The sequence below is a fragment of the Papio anubis genome, chromosome 20 (assembly GCF_008728515.1).
Source record: "Papio anubis isolate 15944 chromosome 20, Panubis1.0, whole genome shotgun sequence".
Lineage (NCBI taxonomy): Eukaryota > Metazoa > Chordata > Mammalia > Primates > Cercopithecidae > Papio > Papio anubis.
In genome coordinates, this window is record NC_044995.1 from 32,961,398 (window position 1) to 32,986,909 (window position 25,512).

The 25,512-nt window shown below is 52.2% G+C and overlaps 1 protein-coding gene across 4 annotated transcripts in view; it reads right to left on the minus strand.

The window, feature by feature from the left end:
• Positions 1-25,512, minus strand: part of SLC25A42 (solute carrier family 25 member 42) — a 48,929-nt gene that overhangs the window by 7,498 nt on the left and 15,919 nt on the right. For 3 of the 4 annotated variants that reach the window (XM_003915212.4, XM_021930923.1, XM_021930922.1), the window contains exons 2-4: positions 8,713-8,827; positions 3,029-3,134; positions 343-368 (exon numbers count right to left, since the gene is read on the minus strand). In XM_003915212.4, the coding sequence (XP_003915261.1) occupies positions 343-368; positions 3,029-3,134; positions 8,713-8,793 (213 nt within the window). In that variant the 5' untranslated portion in view covers positions 8,794-8,827. Of the gene's footprint in view, positions 1-342; positions 369-3,028; positions 3,135-8,712; positions 8,828-22,754; positions 22,785-25,512 lie in introns of those variants that run through there. The other variant, XM_009193929.4, reaches the window with a different exon arrangement.

Sequence of the window (25,512 nt, forward strand, 5' to 3'; positions counted from 1 at the left end):
ACTGCAAAGCGAACCAGGCTGCAAAGCAGCTCGGAGCCTGCCCGAGGGCATGTCTGTTGGTGTTTGGCATTCTAGCTTTTACAGTTGATCTTTTTCTTTATTAAGAAGGTAGCACCTGCTCTCTAACAATAAATCAAACATGAAAGGTTATTTTAGAGCTGTTGAGTCTCCCCACCCCACTGCCGGAATTCCCAGGCTGGGCTGTGTCCAGGCAGAGCTGGGGATGGGAAGACAGGTAGTCCTGTCCCCACCCCTGAGACTCAGATCACCTGCCTAACTCCTGCCAGCCCAGCAGGGTAGTGGTGACTGTCCCCAGGCCAGGGCGGTGACATAGTGGCTCACCTTGGCAGAAAATCTTTTTGAAGACACTGGAAAAAACAGAAGCACAAAAGCCACTGAGAACCTCGCGTCTGCGTAGCCTCACCCCCGGCACCCCCTAGCAGAGTCGCCCTCCTCTGCCCCCCAATCTTGTCCCAGGAATGGGAGCTGAGCTGACACCCAACCCCCAGAATAGTGAGGGTCTCCAGTGAGAGAACGTGTCTGAGATGGGTTGGCACTCAGCCCCCTCCCTGTCCCTGGACTAGACTACTATTCACCCAAACTCCTGCAGTGAAGGTGTCCCAGCCGCCAGGCACTTGGGCCTCAGCTGAAAGCCCTGGCTCTCAGAACAAGGCTTGCGGGTTCTACGTGTGCGGTCAGCCCTCTTTTCCGGACATGCCCCTCCCAGGGCCCCAGCACAGGCACTGCTATCCTGCCTCTCCCACCCCCTGTGGCTGCCAGGTTCCCTCTCTGGTTCTGTGCTGCCCTTGGGCATGGGGGACCCAAGCCATGTTGGGCCATGAGCACTCTTGGGAGAGACCCAGAAAAACGGGCCACAAACAGTCACCAGGAGCCTCTGACGGCCTGGCAGCCCGCTTCCCTCAGCCCTCGCCCCCCACCACTTGTGTGTGCAACGTGCATGCATGCCTGCTGCCTCCAGGGTTGAACCCCAGTTCCCTGAAGAACACAACACCCCGCACCTGCTCATGTGCACTTAAAGGGGCCTGCCCTGGCCAGGCGCAGTGGCTCAAATCTGTAATCCCAGCACTCTGGGAGGCTGAGGCGGGTGGATCACCTGAGGTCAGGAGGTCGAGACCAGCCTGGCCAACATGGCAAAACGCTGACTCTACTAAAAAAAAAATACAAAAAAATTAGCCGGGCATGGTGGCAGACTCCTGCAATCCCAGCTACTCGGGAGGCTGAGGCAGGAGAATCGCTGAAATCCGGGAGGTGGAGGTTGCGGTGAGCCGAGATCGCACCACTGCACTCCAGCCTGGGGAACAGAGAGACTCTGTCTCAAAATAAATAAATAAATAAAAGGACCTGCCCCTTTTGAAGACCTGCCAGCTCACTGGATGCCCATGCCTGCCAAGGAGGACGCTGATATTCATGCCTCCACTTTATGGAGGAGGAAACTGGGACACAGAGAGGGTAGGGGATCAGCTCAAGGTGGTGGGAAGGGCCTGGCTGAAGTCTGCAGATTCTTCCCAAACAGCTGAGGGGCAGAGGGCCCCGGCCGTAACCATCTTGCTTCTGGGCCCTGGGCAGGAACTGGTAACTGTTTGAGGGGGGCAAAGGCCACCTCTTCAAAGGACTCTGCGACTGTTTAACCCTAGGGAGGGAGGGTGAGGGTTTCTGTTAAGGGTTTAATTTCTGTCCTCCGAAAAGCTGTGTCCAAATTCTAACCCTTAATCCCCAAGAAGATGACCTTATCTGAAAGCAGGGCCTTTGCAGATGTAATAGAGTTAAGGTAAGGTTGTACTGGGTTAGGGTGGGCTCTAAATGCAAATTGGTGTCCTTATAAGAAGAGAAAACAGGCCGGGCGCAATAGCTCATGCCCGTAATCCCAGCACTTTGGGAGGCCAAGAGGGGTGGATCACTTGAGGCCAGGAGTTCAGGACCAGCCAGGCCAACACAGCGAAACCTGTCTCTGCTAAAAATACAAAAAAATTAGCCAGGCATGGTGGTGCGTGCCTGTAGTCCCAGCTAGTCAGGAGGCTAAGGCAGGAGAATTACTTGAACTGGGGAGATGGAGGTTGCAGTGAGCCAAGATCACACCACTGAACTCCAGCCTGGGTGACAGAGTGAGAGTCTATCTCAAAAACAAACCAACAAAATAAATATACAGAGAGAAAACAGACACACACGTGATGACAGACGCAGAAATTGGAGCCATGCGGCCACAAGCCAAGGAGAACCAGGAGCCCCCAGAAGCTGGAAGAAGTAAGGAAGATCCTCCCCTAGAGCCTCTGGAGGGAACGCAGCCCTGCCCACACCTTTAGACTTCTGGCCTCAGGACTGTGAGAGAAGAAATTCCTGTTGTTTGAGGCCACCTGGTTTGTGGTCTGACAGTAGCCCCAGGAAACTCGTACAGATTTGAAGTGGATTTTATTATTTTATTTATTTATTTATTTATTTATTTATTTATTCATTCATTCATTCATTTATTGAGACAGAGTCTCTCTGTCACCCAGGCTGGAGTGCAAAGCCGCGATCTCGGCTCACTGCAACCTCCGCCTCCCAGGTTCAAGCGATTCTCCTGACTCAGCCTCCAGAGTAACTGGGATTGCAGGTGCCCGCCACCATATCCAGCTAATTTTTATATTTTTAGTAGAGGCGGGGTTTCCCCATGTTGGCCAGGCTGCTCTCAAACTCCTGACCTCAAGTGATCCATCCACCTCGGCCTCCCAAAGTGCTGGGATTACAGGCAAGAGCCACTGCGCCTGGCCTCTAAGTGGATTTTAAAGAGACATTAAAAAAACCCAATTTGAGTGCAGTGGAGCATACCCATAGTCCCAGCTACTTGGGAGGCTTAGGCAAAAGGATCACTTGAGCCCAGGAGTTTAAGGCCAGCCTGGGCAACAGAGAAAAACCTCATTTCTAAAATAAATCTAAAAAAAAAAACAATTTGAAGCATGGTTTAGGGGCCATGAAGGAGGAGGTGACCGCCTGGCAGCTTCTCTATCACATGGGGAAGGACAACACTTACCTTGGAAGATGATTTTGGTTCGGTCCAGGGGGGCTACTGCTGTTTTGGCAAGGGCGCCAGCCAGGGCCCCAGACAGCAGGGAGCTGAGCACTTGCCTGTGGTCACGCTGCAACAGAACACGTGATCAGAGGTCAGAGGGCAGGGGGTCTGTTCTGCAGAGGACCGTGCCCCAGAAGTGCCTTCCTTACACCCTCTGGGCCAGGGCCAAGGGATGCACCCCACCCTGAGTGTGTTGGCGCTGCTTGGTTCTGGGTGATCCATGGTGGGTCCACAGGCCACAGTGAAAACCTCCCAGGATAACAGGGACCATCCACGTTGGAGGTGAGGTGTGCAGGTTTAACATTCTCAGAGACAGGCTCACAATAGGACTGGCCTACGTGCAAACTTCTGTTCCCTCCACAGCCTGTGTGCACCTGACTATGGCACTGTGGCATTTTAGGTACACCGGGACTGAAAACAGGCACTAGGGACCGATGTGGTCAGGGGGTTGGCAGTGGGTATCAGGCAAGCAGACCTTGACTCTGTGCCAGCGTGTCCCTTCCCACAACTTCCGATCAGGACTTTGTTGGCATCTATGACTCTTCATCCAGCCCAGTTGAGGGGGTGACAGCGACATTGATGATGGCTGCCGATTTGCGTTGACTACTCCCATGCCAGCCCGAGAGCCATCGCTTTCTGGAGTCCCTCTGGAGCTGCCCAAGGCCCCTGCTCCCCCACAGCCCTCCCTCCTTCCCAGGAAGGTCGCACCGCACAGGAGTGTGTCCGAGCCCTGTGGGATCCCATGGGTACCACCTGCCCATCAGGCTGGAGTTTCCATTTCCCCTGCTGACTCGGCCACGGGACTCTCACTGAGAAGTGGCACAGAGCATTCTGGAAAGTTCTGGATGGGAGGTGCTCTGATTCCATTTCCCCAGTGGACTCGGCCACGGGACTCATTGAGAAGTGGCGGAGAGCATTCTGGAAAGTTCTGGATGGGAAGTGCTCTGACCTTTCCTTGCCCTGCAGTGCTTTGCTGTCTGAACGTAACGTGGATGGGCAGGTTGTTCAGCAACTCCCAGGGATCTGTGAAGTCCCACTAGGCACAGGCTTCCTGAAGGGCCTGGAGTCCCACAGTGCAGGGTGGGGGTGTGTGCGAGACTCCTCCTTTCCCCATGGTGCCGCTGGTCCACACAGAGAGCCAGATGCCAACAGAATAATCAGATAAATGCAAATACAACCACCCATTGGGAAGGTGCCGCGAGGAGGTGGCCCAGGGTTCTGCAAGAACTCTAGGTAGGGGGTGAGAGGCTGATCTTGAAGGATGAGGTGCAGGTCACTTTGGGGTGTGTGTCATGGTATTAGGTGGGGAGGAATGAACACTCAGGGGCTAGGGTGAAAAGGAGCAGGGGACCCTGGGGGACCACAAGGAGGGCAGATTTGCTGGCACAGGGAAAGGGAGGGGGCCCAGATAATAGAAAGGAGATGGGAAAGAGAGGTGGGTGCCAGACCCCACAAAGCCTGGCAAGGAGGGCTGATCTTTGCCCAAATAAATGGGCAATTTTTTTTTTTTTTGAGACACAGTCTCGCTCTGTTGCCCAGGCTGGAATGCAGTGGTGTGATCTCAGCTCACTGCAACCTTTGCCTTTCAGGTTCAAGCAATTCTGCTCCCTCAGCCTCTTGAGTAGCTGGGATTACAGGCAAGCACCACCACGCCTGGCTAATTTTTGTATTTTTAGTAGAGATGGGGTTTCGCTATGCTGGCCAGGCTGCTCTCGAATTCCTGGCCTCAAGTGATCTGCCTGCCTTGGCCTTCTGAAGTGCTGGGATTACAGGCATGAGACACCATGCCCGGCCTAAATGGCCCATTTTTAATATGACCAGAGTGGGGCTGGGCACTGTAGCTCATGCCTGTAATCTCAGCACTTTGGGAGGCCGAGATGGGCAGATCACCTGAGGTCAGGAGTTCGAGACCAGCGTGCCCAACATGGTGAAACCCTATCTCTACTAAAAATATGAAAATTAGCCAGACATGGTGGTGGGTGCCTGTAATCCCAGTTACTCATAAAATTGAGGCAGAAGAATCGCTTGAACCCGGGATGCCAAGGTTGCAGTGAGCCGTGATTGTACCACTGTTCTCCAGACAGGGTGACACAGCGAGTCTCCATCTGAAAAAATAAAGAATAAAAATAACAATGAGACCAGGGTAGAAGTGGCTCCTGCAGAAACCCAGGATAGATATGGTGGAGGCTGGAGATGGGGAAGGGATGTGGGAGCACTTCTCAGGTGTAACAGGCAGCCAGAGTCAGACTGAGCATGGCTGCCCCCACCTCTAGAGTTTGCTCAACTCAGTGGGTAGCTTGGGGTGAAGGGCTGGGCCTGAGTCTGTCCACACACCTGGCCTGAATCCCAGCTCTGCCCTGACTGAGCTCAGGCAGAGGGTGCCCTCTTTGGTCTCCCAGTCCTCATCGTTGAAACAGCAAGGTGCCAGCTCTCAGACCCTCTCCCACATGTCCTGGGCTACCCAGCAGCCTTGCACCCCCAGTCCGGTTCCACAGAACACGGCCTTCTTTTCCTCAGTGCCCTCAGGGTCCCCTCCACCAGCCCAGCCCTCCCTTCCTCAAAGGGACAGATTGCACAGCGATTTTGTTTCTGAGGTCAAACTTCGCCATGGGGTTTGATCTTCTCCTAGCTTCTTGGAGGCCTGTCTTTGGGGGCCTCTGCCTTTTCTGGGACATGCAGCCAGGTTGCAGACGTCTGGTTCCACGAGCTTTGAGAAATGTGGGCGCTTGGTGGTCGTCCCAGCAGCAGTCCAAGGCTGTACCAGCCAGCCAGTTTCTTCTCTGAATCAGTCGGACCAGCTGTTCCCCTCTGGAATGGGCCTCTGTGTGCAAATGGAATATTCCATGGAGAGTGCCTCTCTGTGCCCTGCTGGCGACACAGAGTTCTTCCACCTCCTCCATTTGGTGTTTACCTCCTATCAGTTTGTCCTTTTGTTTGCTTGTTTGCTTGTTTTTTGAGACAGAGTCTCGCTCTGTCCACCAGGCTGGAGTACAGTGGCGCAATTTTGGCTCACCACAACCTCTGCCTCCCAGGTTCAAGTGGTTGTCCTGCCTCAGCCTTCCCAGTACCTAGGATTACAGGCGTGCACCACCCTGCCTGGCTAATTTTTGTATTTTTGGCAGAGATGGGATTTCTCCACGTTGCCCAGGCTGGTCTCGAATTCCTGAGGCTCAGGTGATTGCCTGTCTTGGCCTCCCAAAGTGCTGGGATTACAAGCCCAGCAGAGGCTCTTAACATTACAAAGCCAACTCTGTGTTGTTTGTTTGAGATAGGATCCCACTCTGCCACCAGACTGGAGTGCAAGTGCATGATCATAGCTCACTGCAGCCATGACCCCTTGGGCTCAGGTGATCCTCCCACCTCAGCCTCCTCAGTAGCTGAGACCACAGATGTGTGCCACCACACCCAGCTAATTTTATTTTTTTGCAAAGACAAGGTCTTGCTGTGTTACCCAGGCTGTTCTCAAACTCCTGGGTTCAAGCAGTCCTCCTGCCTTGGCCTGCCAAAGTGCTGGGATCTCTAGTGTGAGTCACCATGCCTGGCCAATGCTAAATCTTAGTATCGGGAACACACATCCATAAACTGCACCTCTCAAGGCGGCCACCAGTGGCACCTGGAGGACGTGTGTTTGGCCGACACTTCCAGCTCCTCTCTAATGGACACAAACACCTTATTATCCAAAGAGCTGGGAGCAGGCATCACTGACGGGTCAAAGTTTCAAGATCCATCATGTGGGGAGAGCCTACAAAGGAAGAATTTGTTGGCCAGGCAGGTGACAGAGAGAAAGTGGACGATCCCGGATAGGATGCATGTTGGCCGTAAACACCATGGGAAGAGGCTCAGTTTTTTTTTTTTGTTTTTTGTTTTTTGTTTTTCCTGAGACAGGGTCTCACTCTGTCACCCAGGCTGGAGTGCAGTGGTGTGATCTCAGCTCACTGCAACCTCTACCTCCTGAGTTCAAGCAATTATCCCACTTCAACCTCATGAGGAGCTGGGATTACAGGTGCGTGCCACCACGCCTGGCCAATTTTTGTATTTTTAGTAGAGACGAGTTTCACCATGTTGGCCAGGCTGGTCTCGAACTCCTGACCTCAAGCAATCCTCCCACCTGGGCCTCCCAGAGTACGGGGATTACAGGCATGAGCCACCATGCCCAGCCAAGGCTCAGCTTCTTAACCAAAGAAAAGAGACTTTGCAGAGTGAGTCCCTCCCACCTTGGGGCTGGCCAGGCAGACCAAGAGTAATGTCTTCAGGGCCTGCCAGCACAGAGGAGAATGGGCATGTGTGTGTGATGCCCAGCAAATGACCAGCACTGGCGCATTTCTGCATGTGGTTCGGCAGCCATCGCTGCCTCGAGCTTGTCCACGTGGCGGGATCCACATTGCAGAACCCCTCCTCTCTGGCATGCAGAGCAACAGCCGTATCCGGGTGTTCTTCCAGCTGTTTTGGGACCTTCACTAAACTTCAAGGCATGTGCCTGCCCTGTGCCTCAGTCACCTGGTGGTAACCCCAGTAAACGAGTCCTCCCGCCCACCTGCTGCTCTGAGGTGTCACCTGGAATCCGGGGAAAGGTCAGGAGGCCTGGAAAATGACGCCACCTCAGTCTTTGACCCCATGGACTTTGAAAACTGCCTGTGCGGTCGGCCTGAGTCGGGCCCTGGGAGTGCAATGGTTTCTGCGTGGGGCTGGGTTGGTCTGTGTTTCAGGTTCAGCTGATAGGACTTAGGGGCCAGTGGGGGTTCTGGTTTCTACGGTGAACAACAACAGGGCTGACCCAATTGCTTTGAGAGAATGTCTTTTCTTCAGTGGAACTGTGGACTTAAGAGGTGAACTTGGAAACACAGAGTAAAGCCCAAGCATGCCCACCCGCTTTGGCTCTCTGCATTTGCTTTTTTTTTTTTTTTTTTTTTTTGAGACAGGGTTTTACTCTGTCGCTCAGGCTGGGGTGCAGTGGCACAATCTCGGCTCACTGCAACCTCCGCCTCCTGGGTTCAAGCAATTCAAATGCCTCAGCCTCCCAGGTAGCTGGGATTACAGATGTGTGCCACCACGCCTGGCTAATTTTTATATTTTTAGTAGAGATGGGGTTTCACCATGTTGCCCAGGATGGTCTCAAACTCCTGGTCTCATATGATCCTCCCACCTCAGCCTCCCAAAGTGCTGGGATTATAGGCGTGAGCCACCACACCTGGCTTTGGCTAATTCCTTAGTGTTCCAAAATCTGAGGGAGAAAAGGGGGCTCCAAGACACGTCTGATACCTCAGGCTTCTCACCCCACGCTGGCGCTGGGTGAGGTTTTTGCCTCTTACCAGGTGGCTGGGCTGGTTGGATTCACATCACCACAAGCAGGGCTTTCGGTGGAATAGAGGGTGGCTGGTGTCCTCCATCCCCTGACCTTACAGTATCTAGGGCTGTGGGAGCAGAGAGGCTCCGCCACTCCACCCTCAGCCCAGGTGGGCAGGGGTACCAACATGCACATCCTAGGTGCAGGGTGATTTGTGATGGGGTGCATGGAGCACAGGAGAGGGATCTCTGAACCTGTTTGGAGAGGGTGCAGAAGCTAGGAGGAGGGGGCGGGGAGCCTGGGGGTGGGGGGAGGCTGGGGCCCCAGGAGAACACCCACCCCAGGAGGCCGGGGTACTTGCCTTTGATGAGACGGACGAGGACAGGACAGCCTCGGCATCCTCACGCAATCGCACCGGGCCTTCCTTCACACCATTATCCATACCAGGCCTGCTCGGAATGGCAGGAGACTCGGTCCTGGGGGGGTAAGGGGAGGTGGTAAGATACGGCGAGATCCTGAGAGATGGCGAGTGTTCCCACCAGCCTTTTCCTCTCCCGGTTTCTGGCTCCCTGCATGGGGAGGGATGCCCTCAACTGCATTCTGCGGCCACGGTCCTGTGTGTATTGCTTAATCATTTACAAAAGCCTTTCTTGTTGGCACTGGAATGTAATCCTCACAAACAGTCTGTTCTTTTTCCAAATCTGGTGCCCAGGGAGCAAACAGGCTCAGAGAAGTTAAGCAGCCAGCCAAGGTCACACAGCTACCAGCGGGTTGTGGGGCTAGCGTGGCCGAGGTGCTCAGTGCTCCGTGCCAACACCGAGGTGCTTGGTGCCAATACCACTGTGGGGCCACACATCCAGTGGGCTTGTGTCAGCTTGGACCCGAGGGTCTCTGTCCACCTAAATTATTTATTATTTATTTATTTATTTATTTATTTTTTTGCCACTGCACTCTGTCACCCAGGCTTGAGTGCAGTGGCATGATCTTGGCTCACTGCAACCTCTGCCTCCCAGGTTTAAGCAATTCTTGTGCTTCAGCCTCCCAAGTAGCTGGGACTACGGGCGCCCGCTACCACACCCAGCTAATTTTTTATTTTTAGTAGAGATGGGGTTTCACCATGTTGGCCAGGCTAGTCTCGAACTCCTGACGTCAAGTTATCTGCCCGCCTTGGCCTCCCAAAGTGCTGGGATTATAGGCATAAGCCACCGCACCTCGCCTATTTTTTTTTTTTTCCACCCAGGCTTGAGTGTAGTAGCACAATCATAGCTCACTGCAGCCTCATATTCCTGAGCCCAAGTGATCCTCCCACCTTGGCCAGCTAAGGGTGATTTTTTTGTTTCTGTTTTGACAGAATCTCCCTCTGTAGCCCAGGCTAGAGTGCAGTGGCATGACCTCGGCTCAGTGCAGCCTCCGCCTTCTAGGTTCAAGTGATTCTTGTGCTTCAGCTTCTCAAGTACCTGGGATTATAGATGGTCACTGCCATGCCCAGCTATTTTTTTTTTTTTTTCTTTTTAAGTAGAGCTAGGGTTTTGCCATGTTGGCCGGGCCAGTTTTGAATTCCTGGCCTCATGTGATCCTCCTGCTGTGGCCTCCCAAAGTGCTGGGATTACAAGCGTGAGCCACCGCGTCTGACTGGGTTGGCTAATTTTTATTTTTCATTTTATATTTTGTAAAGACAGGGACTGACTATGTTGCCTCGGCTGGTCTGGAACTCCTGGGCTCAAGGGAACCTCTGGCCTCAGCCTCTCAAAATGCTGGGATTCCAGGCATGGCCACTGTGCCTGGTTAGTTTCCATACTTTAAAATCATCCAGTAAATGAAAACACATTACTACAAAGTGACGCAAAGGGTGCAGAGGCCCCAGAGCAGGCATCAGTGCCGGTGAGTAACGCTGTACAAAGTGCACTTGGGATTCTGCTACACCACCCTCCACTGCTGACTCTTTCCTAGTGAAGATGGACCCATGGGCACTGGCTCTGGGAGAAACGCCTGCTTCAAAGATGGGGCTGGAGAGAAAGGATGAGCTTGGAGCGCGTGGAGGTGCCAGTCATGGAGGACATGCTCAGAAACAGAAACCAAAGCAGATGGGTGTGGTTAGGGGGTCATGGACACCCTCCGAAAGAACCCCTGATGGCCAAAGCTGGAACAGTTTGAGTGGAAATGGAAAAAAACATAAAGCAGCCATGGATGAAAGCCTGAACTATAAAATAAATAACCATGCGTCCATATGATATAAACAAATGACAGAATAAGTAAGTATATGGTAGAGAAGAGACAAATCTCCCAGGCAAAGGATTCCCAAATAGTTCAGCAGCTTGGACCTCCAGGAGGGGCCATGCCTCCTACCCTCAGGTGTGGCTGTGCTTAGCGGCTTCTTTCCAAAGAGTGCAGTCTGGAAAGGGGGCTGTCAGTGACTGCAGCACAGAAACCTGATGGATCCCAGCTGGGCTAGGTGATCCAGGGCAACACTGGCTGGGATAAGTCAGGTGGATGCACTTGCCTCTGATGGAGTGTGACGACCAGGGTCTTCCTCCCCCAGATCCATCACCCCATCTGACCGTGAGAAAAACATCAGGCTGGGCGCAGTAGCTCACACCTGTAATCCCAGCACTTTGGGAGGCTGAGGTGGGCGGATCACGAGGTCGGGAGTTCGAGACCAGCCTGGCCAACCTGGCAAAATCCCATCTCTACTAAAAATACAAAAATTGGCTGGACGTGGTGGCGGGCACCTGTAATCTCAACTACTCGGGAGGCTGAGTCAGGAGAATCACTTGAACCCAGGAGGTGGAGGTTGCAGTGAGCTGAGATCATGCCACTGCATTCCAGCCTGGGTGACACAGTAGACTCTGTCTCAAAAGGAAGAAAAGGAAAAAATTCCAGACACATCCCAACAGAGGGGCATTCTCCAGCACCCCTGACCACTGCTCCCCCAAACAGTCACGGTCACCAAAAACAAGAACAGCCTGAGAAACCATCTCAGCCCAGAAAAGTCTAAGGAGATGTGAGCGAGGCCATCAGGAGATCGAGACCATCCTGGCTAACACAGTGAAACCCCGTCTCTACTAAATACAAAATTAGCAGGCCCGGGAGTGGCCGAGCCTGTAGTCCCAGCTACTTGGGGAGGCTGAGGCAGGAGAATGGCGTAAACCGAGGCCGAGGCTGCAGTGAGCTGAGATCTGGCCAACCCACTGCACGCCTAGCCTGGGCGACAGAAGACTCCATCTCAAAAAAAAAAAAAAAGGAAGATGAGGACTAAAGGTCAGGTGGGATCCTTGGACAAAAGAAAGGACATTCCAGGAAAAGCAGGAGAGCGTGAATAAAGTGTGGAGCTCCATTAATATTAATACTGTCTCAGCACTTGTTCATTAGTGAGGAATAAATGCACTGCAGCACTGTGAGAGGTTAAGCATAGGGGCTGTGGATATTGGGGTGTCGGGGAACTCGAAGTACAACCTTTGCAATTTTTCACCGTAAAATCTAAAACCACTCTTAGCTGGACGTGATGGCTCCCACCTGGAATCCCAACACTTTGGGAGGCTGAGGTAGGAGGATAAGCAGGCAGGAATTTGAGACAACCTGGGCAGCATGAGTGAGACCCGTCTCTAGAGAAAAAATTAGCTGGATGTGGTGGCATGCACCCGTGGTCCCAGGTACTCAGGAGGCTGGTGAGAAGGTCGCCTGAGCCCAGGAGGTGAGGCTGCAATGAGCTGTGATTTCAGTACACTCCAGCCTGGGTGATGAAACAAGGCTGGACAGGTCTCAAAAATAAAAATAAATAAAACTGCTCTCAAACAGACAGAAACCAGGTCTAAAGACCTTTTCCAACCCGGTTGCTGAGGGGTCGGCATCTTTCATCATCAGCCCGTGGGACATGCTGCGTCTGTTTCCCCTGCAACCATCGGCCATGTCCTGACCCATCTGCCCAGCATACCGCCCTGGCCTTCCCCAGACCTAAGGGGCACCAGTACTGCACTGGGTGCTTGGGTGAGAAGCAGGCAACCTCTCTACTCCTCGATTCCTAGGTGAGGTGCTGGATCCAGGCAGCCTGGACACATTCTGCAAAGTCACCTTCCCAGAAAGGATTCAGCCATTTGCCATCCCAGCAGTGGGTGAGGTGCCCAGGAGCCTGGGTCCTGGCCGAAGTCCCTCACGCCCTCCTGTGGGCTCTTGCTCCTGAGCTCCTCAGGGAGTGCAGTGGGAACAGTCTCCCAGGGCGTGCAGCCTGAGGCCTCCTTAGCTGCCCAGCCTCTGGCGACAGAGCCACCAGCCAGGGCTGCCTGCAGTCCCTGGTACCGTAACTAGCTGGATCACCTGCTGCCCCAGGGCCAGGGCTCAGCCTCAGTGGCACCCATGGAGCACAGACAAAGTCACTGTGCAACCTGGCGAGGAACTACACAAGTGTGCTGGGCCCTGCAGGTGACAGAGCACTGAGCAGCTGGGGCTGGGGGCGTGCCTGGAGGACCTGGAGAGGAACCATAGCCCTGAAAGATACATCCTGCCAGAACCTGTGAATGCTCTTGTGCACTGCGAAAAGGGTCTGTGCAGATGTGATAATCACAAGGCAAGATCTCTAGATGAGGGTTAAGGTGGGCCCTAAGTGCAATGACTGGTATCCTTGTAGAGACAGAGTAGGAGACACAGACACAGGGGAGGGCTGAGGATGAGGCCTGCAACGGTGAGCCACCACAGCCGGTGCGTGATCCCACAGCCACAAAGGCGGCACCCTTCTGTTCCAGCTGCAGCCTCATCCCATGATGAGTCAAGGGAGATTGTCAGCGGCACCACCAGCACCCCACCACCTCCCGTCTCAACGGGAAGAGGGCCCCAGGGCACCAATGCCTGCAACCATCAGAGACACAGGTTTTCATGACGTTTCTCTTTTTTTTTTTTTTTTTTTTTTTTTTTTTTTGGTGGTCCATCTGCCGCCCAGGCTGGAGTCGGTGGCGGATCTCAGCTCTGCAGCTCCGTACTCCCGGGTTTCGCCATTCTCCTGCCTCAGCCTCCCGAGTAGCTGGGACTACAGGCCGCGCCGCCCGGCTGGTTTTTGTATTTTTAGTAGAGGCGGGGTTGCGTGTTAGCCAGGATGGTCGATCTCTCCTGACCTCGTGATCCGCCCGTCTCGGCCTCCCAAGTGCTGGGATTACAGGCGAATTGCAGCCCGGCAACGCATTCTCTTTGTTGTTGTTGCTGTTTTGTAGTCGGGGTCTTGCTCTGTTGCCCGGAGAAAAGCGAGGTCTGGCTGTCGCTCACTGTAGCCTCGACCTCCTGAGCTCAAGCGATCCTCCCACCTCAGCCTCCTGAATAGCTGGAATTATAGGCTCATGCCACCACACCTGGCTAAGTTTTTCATTTTCCGTAGAGACAGGGTCTCCTTATGTTGCCCAGGCTGGTCTTGAACTCCTGGGCTCAAGTGATCCTCCTGCCTCAGCCTCCCAAAGCGCTGGGAGTCCAGGTGGGAGCCACCGCACCTGGCCATAACATTCTTGTGTTTCCACTGTACTTAGTTTGTTTTTTCCCATCACCTCCCATTTTGCAGTAATATTGAATTTATTTTTAAGGCAGTGATACAAACTTTTATTTTATTTTATTTTATTTTTATTTTTATTTTTATTTTTATTTTTGAGACAGAGTTTCGTGCTTGTTGCCCAGGCTGGAGTGCAGTGGTGCAATCTTGGCTCACTGCAACCTCCACCTCTTGGGTTCAGGCAATTCTCCTACCTCAGCCTCCCGATTAGCTGGGATCACAGGCACGCACCACCACACCTGGTTAATTTTTTGTATTTTTAGTAGAGACAGGGTTTCACCATGTTGGCCAGGCTGGTCTCAGACTCCTTACCTCGAGAGGTGATCCACCTGTGTTGGCCTCCTAAAGTGCTGGGATTACAGGCGTGAGCCACCGCGCCTGGCCCAAACTACCTTTAGATGAATTTAAGTTAGAAAAGACAACCATTAAGTGAATTCTAGAACTGGGTAGGGCAGACCGCAGATCTGGGGGAAGAGGTCCCTGAGGATTTCAGCGGAAACGGGCCCAAGAGTCACGCTTTTGTCTTTCATCACAGCAGAAGGATGCTGCCTGTGGTCAGGAGTAAGCCGTGTTTGCTGCAGCTCAGGAAGGCAAAGGGAAAAGCCATGTGACATCCTGGACCCCAGGGACCACAGTGAGAACAAGGGATGGGTTTCGAGACATGATAGCCTAAAATACGACCTCGGCCTTTGAGAAAACAGAAGCAGGAAGCACTGTTCCCTTTCCCTTCTCCCCAGAAGCAGGTCATGAGACTCTCAGGTGGAGAGTGCCTCCCGTATACCTGGAGGAGGGAGCAGAAGATGCAGAGATGCCAAGAAGAACCTGAACAAACAGGTCTTGCTAAGTTCCCCCAAGGTTATTACCATTAAATCAGAAGCCTTTTTTTTTTTATTTTTTTTTTTTGAGGTGGGGGGTCTCACCCAGGCTGGTCTTGAACTCCTGGGCTCAAGTGATCCTCCTGCCTTAGCCTCCCAAAATGCTGGGATTACAGGTGTTTGCCATTGTGCCCAGACAGATCAGACCCTTTTGCCCTTCAGTTAGACTTGCCCATGCTCTAATCTTCATCAAATCTAACATAAACATACTCAGGTTTACCTGTTTTAGGGGGAGGTCTTTGTTTCCGTATAAAGGCTCCCAAGTCACGTAAAACTTGTATTAAATACATTTGTCTGCTTTTATCTTGTTAATCTGCCTTTTGTTACAGGGGCCTCAGCCATGAACCTAAGATGGGTGAGAAAAAAATATTTTCCTCCCCTGCATGGAGCGGCCACTTGGGGTGGCACCTTTGCCCCTTAATAAGCAAGCAGACACCTGGCTATGACTTTCAAGAAGAGGTGAAACTGACACGGGACTTCCTAGGCATCATTTGGGGCGGTTGGGGGACAGACACGCTTGGTTTTGCTTCAAAACCCAAACTTGGCCTTCTCAAAATGTAAGCCACTCACAAGTTCAAAGATTATTTATAGCTAGGCGCAGTGGCTCATGCCTGTAATCCCAGCACTTTGGGAGGCCGAGGCGGGCGGATCACGAGGTCCGGAGATCGAGACCATCCTGGCTAACATGGTGAAACCCCGTCTCTACTAAAAATACAAAAAATTAGCCGGGTGTGTTGGTGGATGCCTGTAATCCCAGCTACTGGGGAGGCTGAGGCAGGAGAATGGCATGAACCTGGAAGGCGGAGCTTGCAGTGAGCCGAGATTGCGCTACCGCACTCCAGCCTGGGCAACAGAGCGAGACTCCATCTCAAAAAAAAAAAAAAAAAAAGATTATTTATATAAAATAGGATCTGCAGGCCAAGGGGAGACAGGACACTAGATTGGCCACTTGTCAAAGTTTGTGCCTAAGAAAGCAATCTTTGGAAAGAGCCCAAGGAAAGCTTAGAAGGCAGACTCTTGCTCTCCCTCCAGGGACCCCCAGTGGAACAGACATTCCTGCTGAAATGCCTTATTCTTCTCAGCTCATTTGTTAAGAGTTTAGAGTGGTTTTTTGTTTTGTTTTGTTTTGTTTTTTGAGACATAGCCTCGCTCTGTCACCCAGGCTGGAGTGCAGTGGTGTGATCTCGGCTCACTGCAAGCTCTGCCTCCCAGGTTCAAGTGATTCTCCTGCCTCGGTCTCACAAGTAGGCGGGATTGCAGGCGTGTGCCGCCATGTGTAGCTAATTTTTGCATTTTTTTGTAAAGACGGGGTTTCACCATGTTGGGCAGGCTGGTCTCGAACTCCTGACCTCAGGTGATCCACCTGCCTCAGCCTCTCAAAGTGCTGGGATTACAGGCATGAGCTACCACACCCGACTGCCTGGAATCTGTTTTTTTTTTTTTAATTATATATATATATATTAAAAATTTATTATTATTAATTTTTTTTGAGATGGAGTCTTGCTCTATCAACCAGGCTAGAGTGCGCTGCTGTGATCTTAGCTCACTGCAACCTCCACCTCCCAGGTTCAAGCGATTCTGTCCTGCCTCAGCCTCCTGAGTAGCTGGGATTACAGGCACGCATTACCATGCCTGCCTAACTTTTTTGTATTTTTACTAGAGATGGGGATTTACCACATTGGTCAGGCTGGTCTCAAACTCCTGACCTCGTGATCCGCCCTCCTCAGCCTCCCAAAGTGCTGAGATTATAAGCCTGAGGCCCCGCGCCCAGCCCTGGAATCTGTTTTAAAGTTCAACTGCACATTGTCAAATTCAGAGTGTAAGTTGAGCTCTCTCTAAAGGGTGTTACCACGCTTTGTTTCAGGAAGTACAGAAAGAACAGGTGCCCATTTGAATCAAAGTTGAGGATCACTGGCCAGGTGCAGTGGCTCATGCCTATAATCCCACCACTTTGGGCCAAGGTGGGCAGATCACTTGAGGCCAGGAGTTCGAGACCAGCTTGGGCAACATGGCAAAACCCCGTCTCTACTAAAAATACAAAAATTAGTCAAGTGTGGTGGTGCATGCCTTAGTCCCAGCTACTTGGGAGGCTGAGGCAGGAGAATCGCTTGAACCCGGGAGGCAGAGGTTACAGTGAGCCGAGATCGTGCCACTGCACTCCATCCTGGGCATCAGAAAGAAACGCTGTCTCAAAAAGCAAAACAAAAAGAAAAGGCCGGACGCAGTGGCTCACATCTGTAATCCGAGCACTTTGGGAGGCCAAAACAGGGGGATCACAAGGTAAGGACATGAAGACCATCTTGGCTAACATGGTGAAACCCCGTCTCTACTAAAAAATACAAAAAAAAAAAAAAATTAGTTGGACGTAGTGGCACATGCCTATAATCCCAGCTACTCAGGAGGGATTGCTTGAACCCAGGAAGCGGAGGTTGTGGTGAGCCGAGATTGTGCCACTGCACTTCAGCCTGGGTGACAGAGCGAGACTTTGTCTCAAAAAAAAGAAACAAAAGAAAAACTTGAAGATCAGATTTATATGCAGGGCTGGGGTGGAGTCTGGAACCTTTCCTTAGAAACTCCTGGTAAGAGGCAGAAGAAGTGCAGGACAATGGCCAGTCCATACATGGCAACAAAACTGTGGCCCAAAACCTGTGCAGTAACCAGCTCTGGAAACCAACTACCAACCTCTGCAGCAATGCTCAGGACCTGGTCAATGATTGCAGCTTCTCTAACATTGGCCCCCACTTCCAACTCAGGACCAACCAGAGAAAGCCAACTGTGCTTCCCTAAGCAACCCCACAGGACATCCGCTGTTAGCTGGCTGCCCCTAGCTTCCCCAGACCGACAGCCTCCTGTGGGCTCACTTGAGCCTGCCCTTTTCCACTCCACAGCTCTCCCTCTCCCCTGCCTGCCTTAGAGCTTTGGCTGACTCCCTTGCAAACTCTGAATAAGCAGCCTGTGCTGCTCTCATTTGGATGGTCTTTGTTCTTCCAAGTAGCTCAGTAAATGGGGGGGAGAAGAGACAGCACTTCCTTACAGTTGCATTTCAATTAACAAATGCAGATGGAATGACGGAAATAGAAAACACCATTAGGCAAAGGCCAGTATTAATTATTGCCATCAAGAACCATGGGGACAGCCGGGCACGGTGGTTCACACCTGTAATCCCAGCACTTTGGGAGGCCGAAATGGGTGGATCATTTGAGGTCAGGAGTTCAAGACCAGCCTGGCCAACATGGTGAAACCCTGTCTCTACTAAAAATACAAAAATCAGCTGGGTGTGGTGGTGTATGTCTGTAATCCCAGCTACTCGGGAGGCTGAGGCAGGAGAATTGCTTGAACCTGGGAGGTGCAGGTTGCTGTGAGCTGAGATCATGCCACTGCACTCCAGCCTAGGTGACAGAGCGAGACTGTGTCACAAACACACACAAAAAAGAGATCCTGACATCTGTGACAATTCAGATTAATTTAGAAGATACACGAATAACCGAATAAGCCAGGCACAGAAAGACGATGCTGCATGATCTCACTTATATGTGGAATTTGAAAAAAAAAATCAAATACATAGGAATAGAGTAAAATGGCAGTTACCAGGAGCAGGGGGAAATGGGAAGATTGTAGGTCAAACAGAACAGAATTATAGTTACGCAAGGCAAGTATGCTAGAGATCTAATGGACAGCATGAGGACTATAGTTAATAACACTGTATCAATTACTGATAACCTCACCCTCCCCAACCACTGCCCCCCTACACACGGTAACTATATGAGATGATTTTTATATTAGTTTGTAGTTTGTTTGACTGTAGTAATCAATTCACTATATATCAAAGTAAATATATCAGAACAACACAGTGTCCAGCCTGGGCAACATGGCAAAACACCATCTCTATAAAAAATACAAAAATTAGCCAGGTATGGTGGCATGTACCTGTAGTCCCAGCTACTCGGGAGCCTGAGGCAGGAGGATCATCTGAAACCAAGTTGAGGCTGCAGTGAGCTGATATCGCACCACTGCAGTCCAGCCTGGGTGAAAGAGCAAGACCATGTCTCAAAAAAATAAAAATAAAAATAAAAATAAAAATAAAACCCCCTGAAACCACACAACATGTTGTACATGTTAAATATAAACAATTTAGGCTGGGCGCAGTGGCTCACACCTGTAATCCCAGCACTTTGGGAGGCCGAGGCGGGTGGATCACAAGGTCAGGAGATCGAGACCATGGTGAAACCCCGTCTCCACTAAAAATACAAAACATTAGCCGGGCGCGGTGGCGGGTGCCTATAGTCCCAGCTACTCAGGAGGCTGAGGCAGGAGAATGGCGTGATCCCAGGAGGCGGAGCTTGCAGTGAGCCGAGATTACGCCACTGCACTCCAGCCAGGGGGACAGAGCGAGACTCCATCTAAAATATATATATATATATATATATATATATATATATATATATATATATATAAACAATTATATATACATTATATAATTATATAAACATATATATATATATAAATAAACAATTTAAAAATGTTATTTCAAAAAAAATGGACCAGCTTAAAGAAAATAAAACATGGGCAGATGCTACAATGAGTGGGTGAAAACAGGATGCGAAACAGGGTGTTTGCGTGGTCTCTGAGCATCTTCCCACAAGACACTTAATCATTTCTCTGGACTGGGTGCAGTGGCTCACGCCTGTAATCCCAGCACTTTGGGATGCCGAGGCAGGTGGATCACCTGAGGTCAGGAATTCGAGATCAGCCTGGGCAACATGGTGAAACCCCGTTTCTATTAAAAATACAAAAATTAGCCAGGTGTAGTGGTGCTCACCTGTAGTCCCAGTTACTCAAGAGGCTGAGGCAGGAGAATCGCTTGAACCCGGGAGGCAGAGGTTGCAGTGAGCCATGATCGTGCCACTGTACTCCAGCCTGGGTGACAGAGCAAGACTCCCTCATAAATAAATAAAGTGCTAAAACAAAGAAAGCCTGGAGAAAACCAGCAGCTTCTAGGGCATGCCAAGTCTGGGAAACACATTGGGTGTCTGTGGCTATAGAAGGACTGGCCTGTTGATCTGGCTCCTCTTGGTCCAGGCCCTTCAGGGCACATGGTCCCAAGGGGCACTGTGGAGGGTGCCTCTGATCCAGCATGGCTACACCCAGGGGCTCAGTGCAGAGGGGCAGCGTAGGGCACCGGCAGCCCCGGTTTTCAGGGAACCCATTGTCCTTCTCAGCAGAGTGTACATTGACCTTGGCTGGCTCCCTCCCTTCTCCTCTCCTTCTCTGGGAGCAGGGTTTCTGGGGCCATGCTCAGGCAAAGGCTTTCCTTCCTCCAGGGCCTGTTTCTACCTCTGCATGTGGGGGTGAGAATGGGGTGAAGACACAGGCACCCACACAACACAATAGTGGCTACTGGCCGGGTATAGTGGCTCACACCTGTAATCCTAACACTTTGGGAGGCCGAGGCAGGCCTCACCTGAAGTTCGAGACCAGCTTGGGCAAAATGGCAAAAGCCCGTTTCTACTAAAAATACAAAAATTAGCTGGGCATGTGGTGGGCACCTGTAATCCCAGCTACTTGGGAGGCTGAGGCAGAAGAGCTTGAACCCGGGAAGCGGAGGTTGCAGTGAGCTGAGATCGCGGCACTGCACTCCAGCCTGGGCAACAGAACAAGACTCCTCAAAAAAAGAAAAAAAGTGGCTGTTGTTCTGAGATCCCTTTGCCCCTGTGCTTTGGAATCCTCCCAGCCTTAACTGAGGAGTCTCAGTTCAGCTTCACAGCTGGGGAAGCTGAGGCAGTCTGGGTGCTTACCTGAGGCCACAGCCTAGCTAGTGGTGCCTAGCTGGGCTGAAGACAATGGTGACAATCACTGCCGCTAATGACTGGGGGCACTGTGGTTCCTCTTTACCCCTCATGGTGAGGTGCTGTTTCCCTTCTCTGCAGATGAAACTCAGGGAAGTTTGGCCAACTTCAAGGACAGAGGGACTCAGGCCCCAGTGCAGGACCCGAAAGCCACAGCTGGGTCCTTCTCCATGGAGTCTGGCCCCTAGGCAGCCCACGGCCACCAAGGTGAGTCTCAACATCATTTCATCAAGCCCTCTAGAGGACCATGTACCCCCTCCTTTTTTTTTTTTTTTTTTTTGAGATGGGGTCTTGCTATGTTGCCCAGGCTGGTCTGGAACACCTGGGCTCAAGTAATCCTCCTGCCTTACCTCACCTCCCCAGTAGTTGGGATGTGTGTGAACCACCTTGCCCTGCCCATGTGCCCTTACTCAAGACTTTGCTTAACCTAAAGGAACAGCCAGTTCTGGGGGCGAGGAGGGCAACTTACCCCAGGTGACCCACACCTGGACCTCTTGGGTAAGGTGGGTTCAGCCAGGGCCTCTGTTAAGTGGGTATTCCCCATTCCTTACTGTACTCTTTGGAAGCAGCCCAGTCTGATGGGATGGGGACGGGTTAAGCTCCACCTCCAGGAAGGAGAAGCACCGATGGATAGGACTTGGAATTATTCCACAGGGACGGCTCTCTCTCCTCCCCCATTTATTTTTTCAGTCATTGATTCCTGTCTGTGTGGCCTTGTGGATATTCACTTTGCACTGTCCATTAAACCCAAATGCTCCATTACCCTCTGGGGATGTGATGCTATACATCCACCGCCGTAGGCAAAGAAGCGGGTTTGGGGAGGGAGGGTGGGTGGAGATTTCACTGGATGAAGAGGTTGCGCCGAACTCAGGTGGCTGGAGACACTGACCTCTACCTATGGGCCCCAATCCTGACTATGCAGATGTAGAGGGGAGGCGGGGCCTGTGGTGGATGCGGGGTGGGAGATTGTGTGTGCAGCACCCTGGAGGTGCCCGCAGGGGCATGCTGTGGTGGTGGGGTGCGGGCAGGTATGTGCAGGGTCCGGGCATGCTGCGGTGGTGGGGTGTAGGCAGGTGTGTGCAGGGCCCTGGAGGTGCCTGCAGGGGCATGCTGGGGTGGTGGGGTGCAGGCAAGTGTGTGCAGGGCCTGGAGATGCATTTAGAGGCAGTTGGGTCCAGGATGGTGTGTGCAGGGACTGGGAGGTGCATGCTGGGGCAGTGGAGTATGCAGGAGTGACGTACCCTTTCACTTTTTCTGGGGCTCTCTGCCCCTTGCTCAGGTTGTACCTCTGCTCTGCATCCTCACTGCTCCTGTGACTTCCCTCCACAACACTCGTTCACTGTGCTGGCCTGGCTTGGTGCCTGTGCAGGGAGTGCCAAGGGTTTGCCAATTCACGCCTTCGCCCTTGAGGTAAGAGGAGCCCCAGAAAAGGTTGAATGATGCTGCTGGGCAGGGCGGGGGCAGGAGGCCAGAAAGCCGAGGCTGGAGGTCCTGAAACCCTCTTGTCCTGACATTTGGGATGACTTCCCTGGAAAGGGGTACCTTAAGGACCACCATAATGGGCTGCATTGGGCTCAGTGATGGCACTCAAAGATGTCTGTATCCTAAACCCTAGACACCAAGAATATGTGATCTTACATGACAAAAGGGACTTTTTAGATGTGATGAAGTTAAGGGTCTTGAGATGGGGGAGACTGTCCTGGATTATCTGGATGGCCCCAGTGTAATCACCAGGGTCCCAATGAGCGGGATGCAGGAGAGGCCAGGTGCAGTGGCTCACACCTTGTAATCTCAGCACTTTGGGAGGTGGGAAGATCGCTTGAGGGCCAGATGAGACCAGCCTGGGTAACACAGTGAGACCCCATTTGTACAAGAAATTTAAAAATTAGCTGGGTGTGGCCGAGTGCAGTGGCTCACGCCTATAATACCAGCACTTTGGGAGGCTGAGGCAGGTGGATCACCTGAGGTCAAGAGTTCATGACCAGCCTGGCCAATTGGTGAAACCTCACCTCTACTAAAAATACAAAAAAAAATTAGCTTGGTGTGGTGGCACCAAGTGAGCCAAGATCGCCCCACTACACTCTAGCCTGGGTGACAGAGGGAGACTCCATCTCTACAACAACAACAACAAATATTAGCTGGGCGTGGTGGCACATACCTGTAGGAGGCCAAGATGGGAGGATGGCTTGAGCCCAGGAGTTGGAGGCTGCAGTGAGGTGTGATCACACCACCGAACCCCAGCCTGGGCGACGCAGCAAGACTTTGTCTCAAAAAAAAAAGAAAAGGCCAAGATCAGTGGCTCATGCCTATAATTCCAGCATTTTGGGAGGCCAACGAAGGTGGATCAGTTGAGGTCAGGCATCAAGACCAGCCTGGTCGGCATGGCAAAACCCTGTCTCTTTCAAAAAATACAAAAATTAGCTGGGTGTGGTGGCACATTCCTGTAGCCCCAGCTACTTGGGTGGCTGAGGCATGAGAATTGCCCGAACCCGGGAGGTGGAGGTTGCACCACTGCACTCCAGCCTGAGTGATAGAGCAAGACTCTGTCAGGAAAGGAAAGGAAAAGGAAAAGGACCAGAAAGAACAAAGATAGAGGCAGGAGAGTTGGAGGAGATGTGTGTGCTCCACTGCTGGCTTTAGAGTTGGAGGGACAGGCCCCAGGGGATAGAAGCTGGGAAAGGCAAAGACACAGATTCTCTTCTTGAGCCTCCAGAAGAAAACCAGCCCTGCAGTCCCAGTTTAGACTCCTGATGTCCAGAACCTAAAGATGACAAACGTGTTGCTTTACGCCTCCACGTCTGTGGTAGTTACGGCAGCAACAGGAAGTGGACACAGGCTGTCACAAGGGAAAAGGACCAACTGGCCTAGTGGCCAGGGGAGTGACAGGAGGTGGACGTCAGGCTGACATCAAATAAGCAGTCACTAGAGCTGCCAGCCCTGGTGGGAGTGGTCCCAGGAGGCTGATCACTCCCATGGCAATGTGTACCCAGACTTGCAACCAGCGACCAGGTGATCAGGTCGTCCTCCTGAGGGGCAGTGTCCAAGGCATGGCAGAGCCACATTCCAGCCACAAAATGCCATGGGGCTAGTGAAGGAGGGAGTGGGTCTCCAGGAGAGAGGTCACTCGGCTAAAGGAGCGAAAAGGACAGTGAGACAGGGAAGCCAGAGGATACCACAGGACCACTCAGGTGACAGCATGGGGCCTGGATGGTAGGCTTTGGTGGAGGGAGGTGGCAGACGCCTCAGGAGCCTATCCAGGTTCTGCCTGAGACCTGGAGGTGGTGAGGTCATTTCCTGGGACAGGGAGGCTTGGATGGGTTGTGGGAGGAAGCCCTGGTTCCCATGACCCCCACCCTCAGTGGCATTCTCCTCTTTGTCACTATAAGGGACAGGTGGTTTACACCCATCAGCCCCCACCTTGGCTTCCCAAGCGAGAAGAGGTTGTCAGAATTACTGGTACCACCTGAGTGTCCCATGACACTGCCAGGGACACTATAAGGAAAAAACATGAAATATGCTTCCGTTTATTTAAAAACAGACCGGCCAACTGGCACTGGAAACAGCTTGTTTCCAGGTTCTGTTGTTGGGGTATCACTTCCTCTTGTCATCACCCCCTGCCAGACTGGTCATACTGGTTGTCCCTGTGGTTCCTTATAGGTCCAGTGCTGGAAACTCACCCCCGGGGCCACTTGGCAGAAATGTGCCCCAATGACAAGTCTGCGGGGACAGCATTTCTCCCTTCCTCCGTTCCTCCCTTCCTCCCTCCCTCCCTCCTTTCTTCTCTTTCTTCTCTCTCTCTCTCTCTTTTCTTTTCAGGGTCTCGCTCTGTCACCCCAGTAGGAGTGCAATGGCATAATCAGCTCATTGTAACTTCAAACTCCTGGACTCAAGGGATTCCTCAAACTCCTGCCTCAGCTTCCTGAGTAGCTGGGACTACACATGTGCACCACCATGCCTGGTCAATTTCCCTCCCTCCCTCCTTTTTTTTGCTTTTGTTTCCGCGCCCGGCCTTTTTTTTTTTTTTTTAAAATAGGGTCTCTCTCTGTTGCCCAGGCTGGAGTGTAGTAGCGCAATCTCAGGTCACTGCAGCTTTGATCTCCTGGGCTCAAGAGACCCTCCTGCCTTAGCTTCCCGAGTAGCTGGGACCACTGATGTCTACCACCAAGCCCAGCTAATTTTTGTATTTTTCATAGAGACGGGGTTTCACCATGTACCCCGGGGTGGTCTCAAACTAAGCTCATGCGATCTGCTCACCTTGATCTCCCAAAGTGCTGGGATTACAGGCATGCACCACCACGCCCAGCCTTAATTTCTTAGTTTTTTTGTAGAGATGAGGTCTTGCTATGTTGCCTAGGCTAGTCTCGAACTCCTGGCCTCAAGTGATCCTCCCACCTCAGCCTCCCAAAGTGTTGGGATTACTGCTGTGAGCCACTGTGCCTGGTTTGGGAGGGACCTCTTTCATCAGCAGAACCCTGAGTCCCTGACCCTGGTCCAAATGAAGGAACAGGATGCTGTCCTTCTGGGTGAGGGCCCCTCCCCTTGCTTCCTTTCTTTTCTGTCTCCTTACTCATAGATCCAATGGGTGGGGGGTGGCGCTGTCCTTATCCCTAAAATGTCACTGCTGGGGCACAAGCAGTGACCCTTCGCCCTCAGTCACCTGCTGAGGAAGCATTTCCCTTTGTGAACTTGAAGGCAGGGTCACAGGTTCAAGCCCACTCTGCTCTTCACCAGATGAGCAACCTCAGGCAGGTGTACCAGCTCCCAGGACCTCGGCCTCCTCATCTGAGAGCTGGTCTCACCATCCCACCCCAGCGCTGGCCGGCAAGCCTACACATGTGGAACACGCCTTCTCCTCCTGACTCCCATCCTGCCAAGCATCTGGCTAAAACCTGCCAGGTGAGCAAGTGGAGAAACTG